This window comes from Bos grunniens, chromosome 3 (assembly GCF_055505025.1).
Source record: "Bos grunniens cultivar Pamir isolate PY7600 chromosome 3, Bosgru_T2T1.0, whole genome shotgun sequence".
NCBI lineage: Eukaryota > Metazoa > Chordata > Mammalia > Artiodactyla > Bovidae > Bos > Bos grunniens.
Window position 1 is genome coordinate 99,238,064 of NC_141167.1, and position 17,603 is coordinate 99,255,666.

At 35.7% G+C, this 17,603-nt stretch overlaps 1 protein-coding gene across 26 annotated transcripts in view; it reads right to left on the reverse strand.

Moving 5' to 3' along the window:
- The window catches only part of LOC147376237 (histone H3-like centromeric protein A), a 213,440-nt gene that overhangs the window by 45,801 nt on the left and 150,036 nt on the right, over positions 1–17,603 (reverse strand). For 20 of the 26 annotated variants that reach the window (XR_015160878.1, XR_015160868.1, XR_015160870.1 and 17 more), the window contains one exon: positions 5,166–5,251. The exons of 5 other annotated variants lie outside the window; for them this stretch is intronic. Coding sequence is in view for 2 of the 21 variants with exons in the window: in XM_086392218.1 (XP_086248344.1) it covers positions 5,166–5,251 (86 nt within the window). In the remaining 19 variants the exon portion in view is untranslated. Of the gene's footprint in view, positions 1–2,710; positions 3,242–5,165; positions 5,252–17,603 lie in introns of those variants that run through there. One more of the 26 variants, XR_015160875.1, reaches the window with a different exon arrangement.

Here is a 17,603-nt window from a genome sequence, read left to right on the forward strand (position 1 = left end):
GATATGAGCAGTTGTTAATAACTTTTAAAACTTGATATAATCAAAACCTATGGCTTGAGAACTCAGAGTAACAGGAGGGCCCTAAATGGAATGTGACCCTTTCCTACACAGTCTAGATTGCCTCCCTCCCAAGTCACTGTCACCTCCATTGACCACTTCTTTCAGTTCTGTGTGAGCCCCTTTCTCCACTGATAATTCTATCAACGCACTTCCTCCTCAGGAAGGAATGTGATTATTTGTGTTCCCAATAAGGTAGATGATGAATAAATGACATTAATATTAATAAAAGTAGACAAACAGTCCTTTTAGCCTTCTACAGCAACTGAAGTCTAAAAAGCTCTGTTTTTTTAAGAGTAAAGGGTAATGCTGAAAAGAGTGGGTTAAGCTATATGGAGAAAGCCATATTCAAGATGCTCTAAGTATATTCAACTTAGTCCTATCCACAAACTGCCAAAACAGATGAAGATAGCTCTCCAGGACTGAAAGACATCTGACTGTGTATCTGAAAGTTCCAGAGGACTCCAAGAATGAAAATGAAAGATGATGGCCAGTTTCTGGACCATGAGGTCAGAAAACTACAGATGTGACTCTCACTTATGAAAAGGACTTCAACATGGATAACTGAGCAATCTCCCCTCGATACCAGGCAAGTTGGGCAAAATTAGATGATTCAAAATGAAAACAAAAATAACCTATTTAACCATGGCAACATAGTTCCTAAATTCTTCAAGTAAACAGAAGAATAAATGAAATAAAATCCTCTGGATTTATCTTTATTTCTTCTTTTGGGTTTTCCACCTAGATACAGTGTAGGCAGTTGTCACATTCCATTGGAAATCTTCTGTTACCCTTTTAGAGTTTCTCAAGCCATAGATTTGGTATATTAGATTTTAGAGATTATTTAGAGATTATCCATATCCACCATCCTTGCTTTCCTGAAACTGGTGTCTTTGGAAACTCATTTAAATATCCAAAGATGATTCAAAGTGGAATCACTGTAGGCTAGTGATGGGAATTGTTTTTTCATCGTTAGGTAATAAAGAGTAAAGATAGGCACATAACTAGATGTAGAAGAGTAGGATTGTTCAATTGATTCAATTGTTCAATTGTGTAGTAGGGCAGAGATTGTTAAATAGATTGATAAATGACAATAAAGAAGATGTACAAATCTCTTCAGACATCCCAGAGCAGGGAGAGAGAGAGACCATAGAATAATCTTATGAGTCTGTGTCAGTGGGCAAATCCTTATGAGATGCTATAATAATGCATGTGAGGAAAAAGTAATGAATTTGGAAATAACTAATCTAGAATACTCAAAATGAAAGACTCTCCTTTATCAGATTTTACTCAAGAAAAAGAATCAGAATCACTACCCTGACCTGGAATACCCTGTATTCCACTGACCCTGGAATACAAACCCAAAATTCTGCATCAGCCAAAAAGGCTTAGAAAAAAAGAAAAACATTAAAAAGTACATTGGAAATAAAACTTTATTCTAGTATATCTGTGCTTGAAAGGATTTATGTAGTTCCTGCTGCCATCCCTCAAAAAGAAGTTTGCCATAAAACTTGAAAAGGTCCAGAGAAGAATAATCTAAAATTTCGGAGATAATGAGAGTAAAATGGGCATCTTTGGTTCAAAGTTAGATCTAGACTTTCAGTCTATAAATGAGAAATCTAATTATGTAGAAGTAATTAAATCTACATGATCAGAAGTAATATTGAATAGGTGAGCAGAGATTTGCTTACACACTAACCTCAAAATCCTGGGACAGGAAGATGGCAACTTTTGAAACACATAAAATAAATTCATTAGCCCAAGGAAATAGAAATGCATTTCGAAAGCATTTGGATAAATTATGACTAATACAGCTATTAATGGCTTTGAGATATATTCAGCTCCAAGAATTAATGTGACTTCAGAAGGGGCAATAGAAGTATTTTGTAGACATCTTTGTGGGCAAGAGAATCCAGGTTTGGATAGATCAAATGTTGCCAGAGAGCTCATGAGCTGGAAAAGTCTGAAACTATTGATGCAATAACAAAATAACCTCCAATTCATTCAGCATACTACTTTTTTTCCCTCTTCCTCTCTATTGAAGATTTCACATCCAAGTACAGTGAAGACAAACTTTCAGCAGTGAATTCTCCACTTTGATTGATAGCCAGAGGTCAGGGCTCCCCAACAATTCTGATGAATATATGTAACTTCTTGGTTCATCTCTATTGTTTCATCTTAAACTCTGCAAATGAGATGATGCAGATGAGCAGTGCTGCAGTTCCTCCTCATTTGCATTTTATTAGCTTTATGACACTTTCCTTCTTGCATGATATTACCTAATTACATCCTTCAAAGAAGCACTAACATATTACTCTCCATTTTCAATTATTCACTCCAATGAAGGGAATCATGAAACACCCACTCTCTCCCAGAAAATCCACCCAGCAATTGGGTCACTGTGAAACAGTGGGACCACAATCCAATCAGAAAGTCTTATAGAGAAGCCTGGTTTTGGCCCTATTTCTTTTCAAGCCAATTTTCTAACCACACAAGAATACAAGTCTCAGAACCATACAGGCTCAGATAGCATTACTCAACTTTATTAATCACATGATTCACTAGATTTATTCTAAAAATGATTTGTTTGGAATAATTTTGAGATATTTCCAAAAATCATCTCCATTTACAAAGAATCATATTTTTCCATATTTCAAAGAAAAGATTGCAGTCTCTGAAAATTTTTGGAAAGAGAAAATCCAGACTGGTTTTAAGTGCTGTTACAATTGGTGTATAGTTTTCCAAAGGGTCTGTTATACCTTTTGAATACAGATGATAAGCTTTATGTAAATTTTCCTTCTTTGACCCCCCCTTTTTTTTAATCTCAATGGTATTTCCCCTTTAGTTCTTGGTACTCAGCTGAGAGGTCCTCAGACTTCCCTTTTGCTCTACCTTATTCAGTTATTATATCCTGGTTATTAAAAGAAAGAATTTAAGGTTCAATTTTTTATAAGAAATCACCTTTATTAGCATGTATAAGAATATGATGCTTCCCAGGTGATGCAGTGATAAGAATCTGCCTGCCAATGCAAGAGACAAAAGAGACACGAGTTTGATCTCTGGATTGGGATGATCCCCTGGAGTAGGAAATGGCAACCCACTCCACTATTCTTGCCTGGAGAATCTCATGGACGGAGGAGTCTGGCCGGTTACAGTCCATGGGATTGCAAAGAGTCAGACGTGACTGAGCACACACACACAAAAAAACATATGATAATTGTCAGAAAAAGGATATCATCTTTAACTACAGTCACTTTTTTTTAACTTTTCAAAAATTATTTTTATTTTTTAAACTTTTAATTTTGTTTTGGGGAATGGCCGATTAACAAACAATGTTATGATAGTTTCAGGTGAGCAGCAAAGAGACTCAGCCATACATACACATGTATCCATTGTCTCCCAAACTCCCTTCCCATCCAAACTGCCACATAACATTGAGCTATGTGCTATACAGTAGGGTAAGGTTGAATTTTTAAAATAAATTTTCTAACCAATTTTCAGTTTGTCTACCTACACTTCCTTTAAGTGTTACACTGTTGGGTAATGAGACTATTTGAGTTGCACTAAGTAACAGAGGTTGAGTAGTAGAATAGAAAGCACACTGTAGAAAACATGGCTATATTACTTAATGGTTGTTATGACCCTGTTCAGTTATCTAAGCCCTAGTTTCCTTATTTGTAAACTGGGGTTAATAATACTTTGTCTTCCTTACAAGATTTCTATAAGTCACAAGTGTTAAATAAGTCTATGTATATCTTATCCCCGCCCTTCATTATTTGATAGCTTTCAGTGTCCCTCTTCTTCCTTAATCTTTCCAATCTTTTTTGTCTACTCATTCCCTTGCTTATTTTTCTTATCTTTCACCTACTCCATTTTTTCACTATTGAGGGTCAGCAATCAGAACTTCATACACTATTCCAGGGATTTATCTCTGACAGCACTGTAGTATTTCATTTCTAGTTCCCTTTTTGTTGATGATCAATATTTTATCATTTTGATATTTGGCAAAACTAATACAATTATGTAAAGTTTAAAAATAAAATAAAAAAAATCAAAGCAGTACATGGTTCTACTGAATCATCTACACATTACCATGTGAAATGTTTCTGAAGTTTATCTCAATACCTGATAAAGAGTTTGATTCTTAGCTTCCTGATAGAGTTTCATACCATTCTTGGGCTTAGAGACAAAGTTGTGCACCATCTACTGTGCTGTAGAATAAACCTGAAGATGTTAAATTAGATCAGTGCAAACACAGGTCCTCAGGACTTCCCAGGTACCACTAGTGGTAAAGAACCTGCCTACCATGCAGGAGAGATAAGAGAGGCAAGTTTGATCCCTGGGTCGGGAAGATGCCCTAAAGAGGGGCATGGCAACCCACTCCAGTATTCTTGCCTGGAGAATCCTATGGACAGAGGAACCTGGCAGGCTACAATCCATAGGGCCTCAAAGAGTGGGACATGATTGAAGCAACTTACACACACAAGCACAGGTGGTCAACAAATCCTCAATCAAAACTTCTCCACTCTGAGAAGCATTCCTTTACTTATTCTGTGCCAATGTCAAAGTGACAATAGCTCCAAGGTAGTTCAATTTTTAACACTCTTTGATACAAACTTTTCAAAGACATTTTTAGAACCAGAATAGTTTTCATTTTCTAATTACCAAGGATATTGATAAATTTCTGTTAGCTGAATCATGGGTTTCTCTCACTTGTTTGCCTCATTCCTTACTTGGAAAATAATAAATTAGCAAGGTATGGTTTTGTTTTGCAGAAAGCACATTGCTCTTGTCCCAATAGGCTACTTCTGTTAAAGTACTGGACAACTGAGTACACTAACCATCTTGCTTTAGAATGAAAGGAAATATGGCAATTTTCAATACATTGAATTCCCATAGGAGTTTTCATAAATGAAAATTATAGATGCAATTCTCCAGACTCCTAGCATACTGTTTAATGCAACAAAGTACAAAAGTGGACTAGAGATCCCCTGATTTTCACTCTTAACATTCTATCAAACATCTAGGCAAGAAATTTGCTGCCAGTTTTTCACATAGAACACTTAATTAATGATTGCTTTTTTTTTCTGATTGCTTTTTGAACTCACTGAGGTAACGTCAGGCTCACTTCGGTGAAATAAAGATCACAGGGAAAGGCTAAAGATATCCAAGTCCACAGGCAACACCAAGTGCACTGTAAAAAAAAAAGAAAATGTACTTATTTTTAATTAGAGGATAATTGCTTCATATATTGTGTTGGTTTCTGCCATACATCAACATGAATCAACCATAGGTATACATATGTCCCCCGGCTTTCCTTGGTGGTGGTGATGCTTTAGTCGCTCTGTTGTGTCCGACTCTTGCAACCCCATGGACTGTAGCTCGCCAGACTGCCCTGTCCATGGAATTTCCCAAGCAAGAATACTGGAGTGGATTGCCATTTCCATCTCCAGGGGATCTTCCCAGTCCAGGAATTGAACCTGGGTCTCCTGGACTGTAGATGGATTCTTTACCGACTGAGCTACATAAACAAATGAAGCCATCACTACACCAAGATAATGAATATTTTCATCATGTCCAAAAGATTTCCTGTGCCAGTGTCACTTTTCCAAACCCGAGCAACTGTTGATCTGATTTTTAAAACTATAATAAGTTTTCATCTTTTTAACAAATTTTTATCAATGGAATAATACAGTAGTCTTTTTTGTAAAAAACAAACAAACAAACAAATAAAAAACTGCCTTCTTACACTCAACATAATTATTTGGAGTTTCATCCCTGTTGTTGCATGTATCCATGGTTTGTAATTTTTGTTCTTTTTCTTTTAGAATGGATATTCTATTGTGGGGATATACCACAATATATTTAACCATCTACTTGTTAATAAATATTTAAGTTGTATTTAAGTTTTTTTCAGTTTGGGGTCTTTACAAATAAAGATGCTATAAATAATTCATGTACTAGTCTTTGAGGAGACATACATTTTCTTTCTCTTGGGTAAATACCTACAAGTGATTTACTGGGTATTATGGATGAATCTTCAAATAATTATGTTGAGTATAAGAAGCCAGATTTTTTTTAAAAAGACTACTGTATTATTCCATTTATAAAAATTTGTTAAAAAGAGAAAAACTCATTATAGTTTTAAAAATCAGATCAACTTAAAAATAACTTTTTAAGAAGCTACCAAACTGTTTGCTAAAGTGGCTGTTATTTTACATTTCTATTAGCAGTGTATTAGAGTTCCAGTTGCTACACATGCTTGCCCAAACTTGGCTTGTTCATTCTTTAATACTAGTCATTCTAGAGGAGGTATATTATTGTCTCATTTGGGTTTTAATTTGCATTTCTTTAATGACTAATGATGTTGAATATATTTCATGTACTTATCTGCTATCATACATCCTCTTTGATGAAATGTTCAAATGTTTGCCCATTTTTTGATTGGGTTGTTTGTTTTCTTGTTGTTGAATTGAAAAAGGTTTTTGTATTCTAGATGCAGTTCCTTTCTTGGATATATGTTTACAAATGTTTTCTCCCAGTGTGTGGCTTTGCTTTGAGTTTCCTTTAGTGCCTTTTTGAAAAGAAAAATTGTAAGATTTGGATGAAGGCAAATACATGAACATTTTCTTTATAGCTTTTGCTTTTTGTATCCTATTTGTGAAATATTTGCCTAGCCAATGTCATTAAGATTTCTCTTATGCTTTATTTTCTGTGTATGTGTTCAGTTGCTCAGTCATGTCTGATTCTTTGCTTTTTTGGACTGTAGCCCAACAGGCTCCTCATCCAAGGGACTTTGCAGGCAAGAACACTAGAGTGGGTTGTTACTTCCTTCTCCAGGAGATTTTCCCAACCCAGAGATGGAACTTGCATCTCCTGCATTGCTGGCAGATTCTTTACCCACTGAGCTATAATTTTAATAATTTTGAATCTTATAATTAGGACTATGATCCATTATAAGATCATGTTTTACATAGTACACATAAATTGTTTTCACTAATTCTAGGTTTTTAGAATTTCCATATAAATTTTAAAATTGTCAATGTCTTTTTTTTTTACTTTCTATTATTTTGATCGAGATTAAGTAGAATCTATAGAGAAATTTGGGTGGCTAATTAACATCTAAACAATATTGACTCATACATAAATTAATCCTCAACTTTGTTCTTTTCAAAAGAGTTTTGGCTGTTCGGAATCTTCTGCATTTTCATATAACATTTAGTATTTACTTACAGTTTCTGCAAAAACTTGCTGGAGCTGCATAAATTCTATAGATCAATTTGGAAAGAAATGCTTTCTTAACAATAGTGAGCCTTCCAATGCAAGAATGTTGACTGTATCTCCATTAATTTAGATGTTGAAAAAAATCTTTCTGCAATGTTTATAACTTTCTGTGTATAAGATTTGCATTTCTATTAAATTTATTTCTAAACATGGTATTCTTTTTAATGTTTTTATGAATAAAATATACCTAATTTTATTTTCATATTATTAATTACAGGCACATAAAAATATTTTTGTGTATTGATCATGTATCCTGTGATCTTGCTGAACTCATTTGTTAGTTCTAGGAGTTATTTTGTTGTTGTTATAGTTTTTTAGATTCTCTAGGATGGTCTATGTGAACCATCATGTCATCCACACATAGGCACAGTTTTGCTTTTTTGTTTCTGATCTGCATGCCTTTTCTTTTCCCTTTCATTTTGTGCCAGCTAGAACCTCCAGTATAATTTGAATAGAAGTGGTGAGAGTGGACATCTTTGTCTTTTTTCTGGTCTTGGAAGTAAAACCTTCAGCCTTTCTCCATTAAAACCAATGTTTCCTGTAGGTTATTTTGTAGATGGCTTTCATCAGGTTGAGGAAACCTATCTTGCTCCACACTTGCTGAATTTTTATCATGAATAGGTATTAGATTTTGTCAAATGTTTTTTCTATATATATTGCAATAATCATGTGGGTTTTGTCCTATACTGTGTCAACATGGTGTATTACATTAATCAATACTTGGATGTTAAACCAACCTTGCATTCCTGGGATAAATACCACTTGATCATGGTGTATAATCATTTTTATATGTTCTTAGATTTTGTCTTCTAATATTTGCATCTATATTCATGACAGACACTGGTTTGAAGTATTCTTTTCTTGTGATGTTTCGGCCTAACTTTGACATGAGAATGATACTGGCCTTGTAGAGTAAGTTGAAAAGTGTTCCTTCTGCCTCTATTTTCTGGAGGAGCTTGTGGAGTAGTGGTATTATTTCTTTTTGAGTATTTGATACAGTTTGCTAGTGAGTGTATGTAGGCCTGAACTTATCTTTGTGAAAAGACTGTTAAATAGGTATACTAAGATATTTTATTTCTTCTTGATTTAGTTTTGATAGTTTGTGTTTTTCTACGAATTTGGCTACTTCATCTAAGTTTTCTAATTTGTTGGCATAAAGTTTTTTCATAATATTCCTTTATCATGATTTTGGCTTCCCTGGTGGCTCAGATGGTAAAGCGTCTGCCTACAATATGGGAGACCTGGGTTCAATCCCTGGGTCAGGAAGATCTCCTGGAGAAGGAAATGGCAACCCACTCTAGTACTCTTGCCTGGAAAATCCCATGGATGGAGGAGCCTGGTAGGCTACAGTCCATGGGGTCGCAAAGAGTCGGACATGACTGAGAGACTTCACTTTATCACTTATCATGATTTCAAGTTGACATATTTTCTTTTCTAATATAGGTATTTAAAATCATAAAATCTCCTCTAAGTATTATTTTAGCTGCATCTCACAAATATTGAGGTGTTGTGTTTTCATACTTATTTTAAAATACTTTCTAGTTTATTTCATAATTTCTTCTTTGATTCACACATCATTTAGAAATGTGTTTCTTAATTTCCATATATTAGTGGAAAATTTCCAAATACTTTATTCTGTGGTTAATCTCTAATTTAATTCCATTTTGGTTAGGGAACATACTTTGTATGATTTCAATCCTTGAAAATTATCATTATTTTACGGGGAGATCAGCCCTGGGATTTCTTTGGAAGGAATGATGCTAGAGCTGAAACTGCAGTACTTTGGCCACCTCATCCAAAGAGTTGACTCATTGGAAAAGACTCTGATGCTGGGAGGGATTGGGGGCAGGAGGAGAAGGGGATGACAGAGGATGAGATGGCTGGATGGCATCACTGACTTGATGGACGTGAGTCTGAGTGAACTCTGGGAGTTGGTGATGGACAGGGAGGCCTGGCGTGCTGCAATTCATGGGGTCGCAAAGAGTTGGACACGACTGAGCGACTGATCTGATCTGATCTGAACTCTACTTTGTTAACCTGAGGATGTCTCAATTTCTTCTTCATTAAAATTTTTTAAACTTTTAAATTTTAAAATAATTGCATTTAAAAAAAAAAAGTTGTAATGATAGTACATAGAGGTCCTATGTACCCTTTGACAAGTTTTCCTAATTGGTTACATCTTATATGGTTATAGTACGATATCAAAGGAGAAGGCAATGGCACCCCACTCCAGTACTTTTGCCTGGAAAATCCCATGGACAGAGGAGCCTGGTAGGCTGCAGTCCATGGGGTCACTAAGAGTCAGACATGATTGAGCGACTTCACTTTCACTTTTCACTTTCATGCATTGGAGAAGGAAATGGCAACCCACTCCAGTGTTCTTGCCTGGAGAATCCCAGGGACGGGGGAGCCTGGTGGGCTGCCATCTATGGGGTCGCACAGAGTTGGACACGACTTAAGCGACTTAGCAGCAACAATATCAAAACCAAGAAACTGACATTATACACTATGATATATGTGTCGAGTTCTGTGTTATCACATGTAGAGATTTGTGTAACTACCACTACAGTTAAGTTATAGAACTATCCTATCACCACAAGTATCACCCTTATGCTACTCTTCAATAGATGTGTCCTTTTTCCTAGACATTCCTAACTTGGGCAACCACTAATCTGTTCTCCATCTCTATAATTTTTCCTTTCTGAGAATGTTATATAAATGAAATCATACCATATACAGCCTTTTGAGATTGCCCTTTGGGGCTCAGAATAATGTCATTAAGGAGCTTCCCAGGTGTCTCAGTGGTACAGAATCTGCCTGCCAACACAGGAGACACAAGAGATGCAGGTTTGATCCCTGGGTTAGAACGATCCACTGGAGTAGAAAATGGCAACTCACTCTAGTATTCTTGCCTGGAGAATCCCATGGAGAAAGGAGCCTGGCAGGCTACAGTCTATGGGATCACAAAGAGTCAGACAGGATGAGCATGTATGCAGTACAATGCTATTAAGAATCAATTCATATATATGCGTTAGTATACTGTATTTATGTTTTTCCTTCTGGCTTACTTCACTCTGTATAATAGGCTCCAGTTTCATCCACCTCATTAGAACTGATTCAAATGTATTCTTTTTAATGGCTGAGTAATACTCCATTGTGTATATGTACCACAGCTTTCTTATCCATTCATCTGCTGATGGACATCTAGGTTGCTTCCATGTCTTGGCTATTATAAACAGTGCTGCGATGAACACTGGGGTACACGTGTCTCTTTCCCTTCTGGTAATGCATATATATGGAATTTAGAAAGATGGTAACAATAACCCGGTGTACGAGACAGCAAAAGAGACACTGATGTATGGAACAGTCTTATGGACTCTGTGGGAGAGGGAGAGGGTGGGAAGATTTGGGAGAATGGCAATGAAACATGTAAAATATCGTGTGGGAAACGAGTAGCCAGTCCAGGTTCGATGCACGATGCTGGATGCTTGGGGCTGGTGCACTGGGATGGCCCAGGGGGATGGTATGGGGAGGGAGGAGGGAGGAGGGTTCGGGATGGGGAACACATGTATACCTGTGGCGGATTCATTTTGATATTTGGCAAAACTAATACAATTATGTAAAGTTTAAAAATAAAATAAAATTAGGAAAAAAAAAAAAAGAATCAATCCAAGTTGCCATGTGTATCAATAATTCATTTTTTGTTGCTGAGCAGTATTCCACAATTTGTTTAAGTTAACATGAAAGAGTTAGTCAGCTCTTTGTGACCCCATGGACTGGAGCCTGACAGACTCTGTCCATGGAATTCTCCAGGCAAGAGGAGTGGAGTGGGTAGCCATTCCTTTCTCCAGGGTATCTTCCCTCCTCAGGGACTGAACCCAAATCTCCTGCATTACAGGCAGATTCTTTACTGTCTGAGCCACCAGGGAAGCCAATTGTAGGATATTTTGGTTATTTCCAGTTTTTGGCTACTGCAAATAAAACTGCCTTAAATGATCATGTACAAACTTTAATGTGGATATTAGTATTCATTTCCCTGGGCTAACTGTCCCAGGAGAGCAATTTCTAGCTTGTGTAGAAAATGCATGTTTAGTTTCTGAAGAAAAATTTAAACTATTTTTCAGAATGGTTGTGTCATTTTATATTTCTAACAGAAATATGAGAGAGATCTATTTTCTCCACACTTTTGCTAGTTTTTGGTACCATCACTATTTTTTATGTGAGCTATTCTAACAGGTATGATATGATATCTCATCCTAGTCTTTATTTGTTCTTCCCTGGTGGTTGATGGTATTAAATAGGATCTCTGATCAGTATAACCTCTTGTGAAATGTCTCTTCATGTATTTTTCCCATTTTCTAATTAGAATGTGTTTTCTTTACTGTTAAGTTTAAGACTCTTAAAAACATATTCTGAGTCTTCTATCAGCTAATATGTTTGAAAATATTTTTTCCATATTCATAACTTGTACTTTAATCCTTTAATCATTCTCAGAATAAAAGTTTTTAGTTTTGATGATCAATTTATCATTTTTTTCTTTTATGGATCAGACTTTTTATACCATGTCTGAAAAGTCTTCAACAATCATAGGTCCCCCAATTTTTCTCTACATGTTCAAAGTTTGGTGGTTTAAATTTAAATATATGATCCATTTTGAGTTAAATAATTTTTAAATAAGGTGTGATTTAGGCTGAGGTTCAGTTTAGAGGCTTTTTTTCTTGTTTGCCTGTGGATATCTAATTGCTCCAACACAGTATTTAAAATTTTTATTTTATATTGGAATATAGTTGATTAACAAAGTTGTGTTCACTTCAGATGTACAGCAAAATGATTCAATTAAACATATATCTATTCTTTTTTCAAGGGACTTCCCTGGTGGCTGAATGGTAAAAGAATCCTCCTGCCAAGCAGGTGATGTGGGTTTGATCCCTGGGTCAAAAAGATCTCCTGGAAGAGGACATGGCTACCCACTGCAGTATTCTTGCCTGGGAAATCCCATGGACAGAGCAGCCTGGTGGGCTGCAGTCCATGGGGTCACAGAGTTAGACATGACTGAGCAACTAACACATTTATAAACAAGATTGTTTTAAGTTGCTGATCATTCAATTTAAAATACATTTCCAGTATCCTTAATTTGTCCTCTCCTTTTCTCACAATTCCTGGTTTAGATATCATATTTGTGTGTAGATGATTTCCTACCTTTACCATATGTTTGCCTTTACCAATAAGCTTTTCCATTCATAATTTTCTTGTTTCTAGTAACGGCATTTTCCTTTTCACTTAGAGAAGTTCCTTTAGCATGTTATAAAGCTGATCTGATGTCGCTCAGTTCTCTTAGCTTTTGCTTGCCAGTAAATGTTTTGATTTTTCCATTGAATATGAATGAGAGCCTAGAGTTTTCTTAGTTGTGGGTTCTTCCCTTTTATTACTTTAAGTATATTGTGCCATTCTGTTCTAGCCTACAAAATCTCTGCTGAGAAATCAGCTGATAAACTATGGGAGTTCCTTTATGTGTTACTTGTTGCTTTTCTCTTGTTTTTTTTAGTATTTTTGCTTTGTCTTTAATTTTTATCAATTTGATTACCATGTGTCTTGGTGTGTTCCTCTTTGGGTTTATCTTTCCTGGGATTCTCAGCACTTTGGGGAGTTGAGTAACTGTCTCCTTTCCCATATTAGGAAAGATTTTGGGACTTCCCAGGTGGCACTAGTGGTAAAGAATCAGCATGCCAGTGCAGAAGATGCAAGAGATGTGGGTTTGATCCCTGGGTCAAGAAGATCCCATGGAGTAAGAAATGGCAACCCACTCCAGTATTCTTGCCTGGAAAATTCCACGGACAGAGGAGCCTGGCAGGCTCTAGTCCATGGGGCTGCAAAGAGTTGGATATGACTGAGAGACTGAGCATACACATTAGGAAAGTTTTCAGCTATTATCTCTTCAAATACTTTCTTAGGTCTTTTCTCTTTCTCTTCTCCTTCTATGACCTATATAATGCAAATGTTGGTGCATCAAATGTTGACCCAGAGGTCTCTCAGACTGTCTTCATTTCTTTACTTTTTTTTTCTTTATTCTGTTCTGCAGAAGTGATTTCCACCATTCTGTCTTCCAGCTCACTTATCTATTCTGTTTAACTTATTGTGCTATTGATTCCTTCTACTATATTTTTCATTTCAATTACTGTATAACTCATCTGTTTTTTCTTTAGATTCTCTAGCTTCTTATGTTAAAGATTTCTTGAAACTTCTCAATCTATACCTCTATTCTTTTTTCAAGATCTTGGATCATCTTTACAATCATTACTCTGAATTCTTTTTCAGTAAGATTGCCTATCTCTACTTTACTTAGTTATTCTTCTGGGGTTTTATCCTGTTCTCCATCTGTGATATTTTCCTCTGCTACGTCATTTTGTCTAGTTTCTGTGGTTGTGGTTTCTGTTTCACAGGCTGCACGATTGTAGTTCTTGCTTCTGCTGTCTGCCTTCTGGTGGATGAGGCTGTATAAGAAGTTTGTGCAGACTTCCTGGTGGGAAGGACTGGTTCCTGCCCACTGGTGAGTGGAGCCTGGTCTTGTTTCTCTGGTGGTCTGGGCCATTCAACACAATTTATTTGAAAGACTACTTCCTCCATGAAATTTCCCTTGTACTTTTGTCAATAATCAGTTGTGTTTAGTAGTGTGAGACTGGCTTCTCTATTATGTTCCATTAATCTATCCCTATACCAACACAACATAGTTGGGTTATAGGGTAGAGTTGTTCCCATTTTATTCTTCTTTTCAAAATGTTTTAGCTATTCCAGTTCATTTACTTTTCCATTTAAAATTTGGAATAATCTTGTCTATAACTACAAAATTTCTGCTGGGATTTTGACAAAGTGAAGTGAAGTGAAAGTTGCTCAGTCATGTCCAACTCTTTGTGACCCCATGGACTATACAGGCCATGGCATTCTCAGGCCAGAATACTGGAGTGGGTAGCCGTTCCCTTCTCCAGGGGATCTTCCCAACCTAGGGATCGAACTGAGGTCTCCTGCATTGCAGGTGGATTCTTTACCAGCTGAGCTACTAGTGATTTTGATGGGAAACACATTAAACCTGTATATCAGTTTGGGGAGAATTGACATCTTTACTATGTTGAGTCTTCCAATCATGAAAACAATATATCCCTCTACTTTTTTAGATCTTTATTTCTTTCATACTCATTTTTTAGTTTTCTTTATAAAAGTCTTTGTACATGTTTGGTTAAATTTTACAGCTAAGCTTTTTTTAAAAATAAATTGCAAATGATAATTATTATAGCTTTAATTTTGGTTTCCACTTGCTCATTGATAGTAGTAGCTGTAGTTCAGTCACTCAGTCGTGCAAATGGAGACCAAAAGAAAGCAGGAGTAGTAATACTTATAGAAGATAAAATAGACTTTGAATTAAAGGCTGTGAAATGAGACAAAGAAGGACACTACGTAATGATCAAAGGATCAATCCAAGAAGAAGATATAACAATTATAAATATATATGCACCCAACATAGGAGCATCACAATATGTAAGGCAAATGCTAACAAGTATGAAAGTGGAAATTAACAGTAACACAATAATAGTGGGAGACTTTAATACCCCACCACACCTGTGGAAAGATCAACTAAACAGAAAATTAGCAAGGAAACACAAACTTCAAATGATACAATGGGCCAGTTAGACCTAAATGATATCTATAGGACATTTCACCCGAAAACAATGAATTTCACCTTTTTCTCAAGCGCACACGGAATCTTCTCCAGGATAGATCACAACCTGGGCCATAAATTTAGCCTTGGTAAATTCAGAAAAACTGAAGTCATTCCAAGCATCTTTTCAGATCACAATCTGGTAAGATTAGATATCAACTACAGGAAAAAAATTTATTAAAAATACAAACATATGGAGGCTAAACAACACACTTCTGAATAACCAACAAATCACAGAAGAAATCAAAAGAGAAATCAAAATATGCATAGAAATGAATGAAAATGAAAACACAACACTCAAAACCTATGGGATTCAGTAAAAGCAGTGCTAAGGGGAAGGTTCATAGCAATACAAGCTTACCTCAAGAAACAAGAGAAAAATCAAATAAATAAGGTAACTCTACACCTAAAGCAACTAGAAAAGGAAGAAATGAAGAACCCCAGGGTTAGTAGGAGGAAAGAAATCAAAAAAATTAAGGCAGAAATAAATACAAAAGAAACAAAGGAGACCATAGCCAAAATCAACAAAGCTAAAAACTGGTTCTTTGAGAAGATAAATAAAATAGACAAACCATTAGCCAGACTTATCAAGAAAAAATGGAGAAGAATCAAATCAACAAAATTAGAAATGGAGAAATCACAACAGACAACACAGAAATACAAAGGATCATAAGAGACTACTATCACCAACTATATGGCAATAAAATGGACAACTTGGAAGAAATGGACAAATTCTTAGAAAAGTATAACTTCCCAAAACTGAACCAGGAAGAAATAGCAAATCTTAAGAGACCCATCACAAGCACAGAAACTGAAACTGTAATCAGAAACCTTCCAACAAACAAAAGCCCAGGACCAGATGGCTTCACAGCTGAATTCTACCAAAAATTCAGAGAAGAGCTACCACCTGTCCTATTCAAACTCTTCCAGAAAATTGCAGAGGAAGGTAAACATCCAAACTCATTCTATGAGGCCATCATTATCCTAATAGCAAAACCAGACAAAGATGCCACAAAAAAAGAAAACTACAGGCCAATATCACTGACCACAGATGCCAAAATCTTAACAAAATTCTAGCAAACAGAATCCAACAACATATTAAAAAGATCATACATCTTGACCATACATCAAGATTATACATCTTGATAAAAGTGGGCTTTATCCCAGGGATGCAAGGGTTCTTCAATATTCGTAAATCAATGTGACACATCACATTAACAAATGAAAGATAAAAAACAATATGATTATCTCAATAGATGCAGAGAAAGACTTTGACAAAATTCAACATCCATTTATCATAAAAACCCTCCAGAAAGCAGGAATAGAAGGAACATACCTCAACATAATAAAAGCCATTTATGATAAACCCACAGCAAACATTATCCTCAATGGGGAAAAATTGAAAGCATTTCCCCTAAAGTCAGGAACAAAACAATGGTGCCTACTGTCACCACTACTATTCAACATGGTTTTGGAAGTTTTGGCCACAGCAATCAGAGCAGAAAAAGAAATAAAAGGAATACAGCTTGGAAAAGAAGAAGTAAAACTCTCACTGTTTGCAGATGACATGATCCTCTACATAGAAAACCCTAAAGACTCCACCAGAAAAGTACTAGAGCTAATCAATGAATATAGTAAAGTTGAAGGATATAAAATTAACACACAGAAATCCCTTGCATTCCTATACACTAACAATGAGAGAACAGAAAGAGAAATTACAGAAACAATTCCATTCACCATTGCAACAAAAAGAATAAAATACTTAGGAATAAATCTACCTAAAGAAACAAAAGACCTATATGTAGAAAACTATAAAACACCGATGAAAGAAATAAAAGATGACACAAATAGATGGAGAAATATACCATGTTCATGGATTGGAAGAATCAGTATAGTGAAAATGAGAATACTATCCAAAGCAATCTATAGATTCAATGCAATCCCTATCAAGCTACCAATGGTATTTTTCAGAGAACTAGAACAAATAATTTCACAATTTGTATGGAAATACAAAAAACCTCAAATAGCCAAAGCAATCTTGAGAAAGAAGAATGGAACAGGAGGAATCAACCTGCCTGACTTCAGACTATACTACAAAGCTACGGTCATCAAGACAGTACCGTACTGGCACAAAGACAGAAACATAGATCAATGGAACAAAATAGAAAGCCCAGAGATAAATCCACGCACCTATGGACACCTTATCTTTGACAAAGGTGGCAAGAATATACAAAGGAGAAAAGACAATTGCTTCAACAAGTGGTGCTGGGAAAACTGGTCAACCACTTGTAAAAGAATGAAACTAGAACACTTTCTAACACCATACACAAAAGTAAACTCAAAATGGATCAAAGACTTAAATGTAAGACCAGAAACTATAAAACTCCTAGAAGAAAACATAGGCAAAACACTCTCTGACATAAATCACAGCAGGATCCTCTATGACCCACCTCCCAGAGTAATGGATATAAAAACAAAAATAAACAAATGGGATCTAATTAAACTTAAAAGTTTTATTTAAATAATTAATTAATTAATTAATTATTTTTAA